Source organism: Castor canadensis, chromosome 1, assembly GCF_047511655.1.
Source record: "Castor canadensis chromosome 1, mCasCan1.hap1v2, whole genome shotgun sequence".
NCBI lineage: Eukaryota > Metazoa > Chordata > Mammalia > Rodentia > Castoridae > Castor > Castor canadensis.
In genome coordinates, this window is record NC_133386.1 from 191,142,896 (window position 1) to 191,146,062 (window position 3,167).

Consider the following 3,167-nt stretch of genomic DNA (forward strand, 5'->3'; position numbering starts at 1 on the left):
ATCTGAATCTTGAAATTGTACAGCACATTTCTTGCTGAAAATTACCATTACTGATATGATGAACTAAAAACCAAAAGTTTTTATTATTAATTTGATACTTCTGGGGTACTAGAGAAGGGCAGAGAATACAGAAATTGTGAATGCATGCAATTACTACATGATGTGTGCGTGTGTGGAAATTCAAACATCATAGGGAAGAACAGGTTCTTCCAGGAAAGAGGGTGTTTCAGGGGAGAGTGAGGGGACAAGAGGCAGGGGGGAGAAATGACCAAGCAATGTATGCACATATGAATAAATGAATAAAAAAGAAAAATAAATATATTTGTATAACTAATGTATTAGAAATTATGTTTAAAATGATTCCTAAATTAGAGTACATTGTATAGAATAGTAGCTGTCATTGTGCTTAGACACAGCATAAAACAGTTGCAGGAAAAAGGAGTAGATTTTTTGAAGCTTCAAATGAATCATTGAATTTATTTTGATGTCCATGAAAAGATCTAGTATTAATCATGATAGGACTGCATGCTCAGAGACAACACTGTGACTCAGTTAAGCTTACTCAGGACACAAAAATTAATTTAGATACATGACTCCCACTGAGATATATAGCATTTAAAAAAATTTACAGTTGGGTTTTTGTTATAAACCTCATAATATTCTGATGTCAGTGATATATTTTGATATTAGTTGCAATATTTTCTGTAACTAATATAAACCCATCTTCTTCCTTATTCTCTTCCCAGAAAAAAAGAAACACAAACATATCATTCTTTGTAACCTGACTCATGGTAGCAAAGGCGGGTGAAAATTGTACGACTGTGACAGAGCTCATGCTTCTTGGATTGTCAGACAGCCCTGAGCTGACAGACTTCCTCTTCTTCATGTTCCTTCTCGTCTACGGAGTCACAGTTTTGGCCAACCTGGGCATGATCGCACTGATTCATCTCAGCTCTCAGCTTCGTACTCCCATGTACTTCTTCCTTAGCCACTTGTCATTTGTAGATTTCTGTTACTCCACAGTAATTGTTCCAAAGATGTTGGCTGATATGTTACACAAGGAAAAGGCCATCTCCTTCCTGTGGTGCATGGTGCAATTTTTCTTCTTTTGTACATTTGTGGTCACTGAGGTCTTTTTGTTGGCAGTTATGGCCTATGACCGCTTCTTGGCCATCTGTAATCCACTACTTTATATGACCATCATGTCCCAAAAGCTTCGTATTGAGCTGGTTTGTGTTTGCTATCTCTGTGGAACAGTGCATTCTTTGATTCATTTGTGTTTAGCTCTTGAAATCCCATCCTATAAATCAAATGTGGTTGATCATTTCTTTTGTGATCTACCACCTGTCTTTTCTCTTGCCTGTTCTGATGTGTCTGTTAATAAACTCATGGCATTTGTTTTGCCCACTATCAATGAGTTCCTTACAATGGTGATCATCTTCACCTCCTACCTGTTTATTCTCATCACCATCTTGAGGATGCGTTCTACAAAGGGAAGGCACAAAGCTTTCTCCACCTGTGCCTCCCACCTCACAGCCATCTTTGTCTTCCATGGAACAATCCTCTTTATTTATTGTAGGCCTAGTGTAGGCAATAGTCGGGATGCTGACAAAGTAGCCACAGTGTTTTACACTGTAGTGATTCCCATGATGAATCCCCTCATCTACAGCCTGAGGAACAAAGATGTGAAAGATGCCCTAAAGAAAATGAGGAGATCTAAATCATATTCTGAGGAGCCACTTTCCTAGGTAGAATCAGCTTTGCATAAAGGACTTTTCAAGGGAGTTGAGTTGGGATGAATGTGGGTCAAATGTCAGAGAAAATTGTTTTAGGATACCAAGGATTATACAACTTATGGTTGCCCACATCACTGGGTTCTACCAAATAATTGATAGCTTAAATGAGTCAATCATTTTTTTCTCTTTTTAAATTTTTAGTTGTTTTGAATGGGTTTGTTAAATGGTTCTATTAGATTTCATTTCTTGGTGGGAGAGTCATACAATGTATTTCTAAAAGTTGGGCATAGAATCATGCCTTTTCCCCAACCTGATGCACATAACCATTTTCACTCAATGTACTTTTAGCATAGGAAATACATATTAGCTTTCCTTATAGTCAATGCTTTTTACTGAAAACACAGCATTGGTTGTCTGTATGTTTGTATGTATTTCTGGATATCAGCTTTTGTAATTTTCATTCAGTTTTATTAGTTTTTCTACTGTAAGATTATAATTTTGAAACTTTCAAAACTTCATCAGCTATAATATACAATATAGAGTATATTCTATGCATTTCTTATAAAATAGTCATGAAGATTAAATAATGCATCTTAAATTCTTACCATCACACATAGTATGTGATAACTGATTAATAAATTAGTTGTTATTATTGTTATATTTTACTTTTATAACTTGTTAGATATTTTACTTAATTCTTGATTAAGCAAAATGGGTTATATATTTCATGTCCTACCATTTTAAGGCTTCCTAAACTTGATTGTTTTTTTCATTTTCTGTATTGGAAATCATTTTAGTCTTTCACTACATATTCTAAATCTATTGTATTCATACAAATTGTATTTATTTCTGAAAAATTACCAGAATATCTTTGACTTAAAATTATTGAACTTTTTATTCCCTTATATTTCTGGAGGACAGAGCTCTGAAGTCCGTTTACTGTGCCAATCTCTCAAGAGTTTATAAGGGAGAATCCATTCCTTGCCTCCACCAGCTGCTGGTGACTATGACATTCCCTGATTTTTTAGTCCTGTCACTTCACTCATCACAGCTAAGACATTCAGAACTCTATATGCTCTATTTTATAACATATTCTCACATGTATGTACACACATGTATCTGTACATAAAAACAACCTTCTGATTACCTCCTACAGGTGAACAAATGTCTTTCAGTGCCATTTATAATCTCAGCCAAACACAGCAGATAATCCAGGATAGTCCTCTTATGTCAAGATCCTTATTTTAATCTCAAAGGTGAACAAATATTTTCCAAATAAGGAAACATTTACACATTGCAGATATTGTGATGCATCTTTAGTCAGTTTTCAAGCTTAACACACCCTTTTTAATGGACGAGTAATAATTTGTTTCTCTGTTTCTACATTAACCCTTCATTTCTTTTGTCTCTCTCATGGTTTCATTTGTGATC

The 3,167-nt window shown here is 34.9% G+C and overlaps 1 protein-coding gene across 1 annotated transcript; it reads left to right on the forward strand.

The window, feature by feature from the left end:
* Positions 1-788: 788 nt before the first annotated feature.
* LOC109676617 (olfactory receptor 5L1-like) lies at positions 789-1,748 on the forward strand. The gene has a single exon (XM_020152949.2). It carries the CDS (start codon positions 789-791, stop codon positions 1,746-1,748), a length of 960 nt encoding a protein of 319 aa, XP_020008538.2.
* The last annotated feature ends 1,419 nt before the right edge of the window (positions 1,749-3,167 follow it).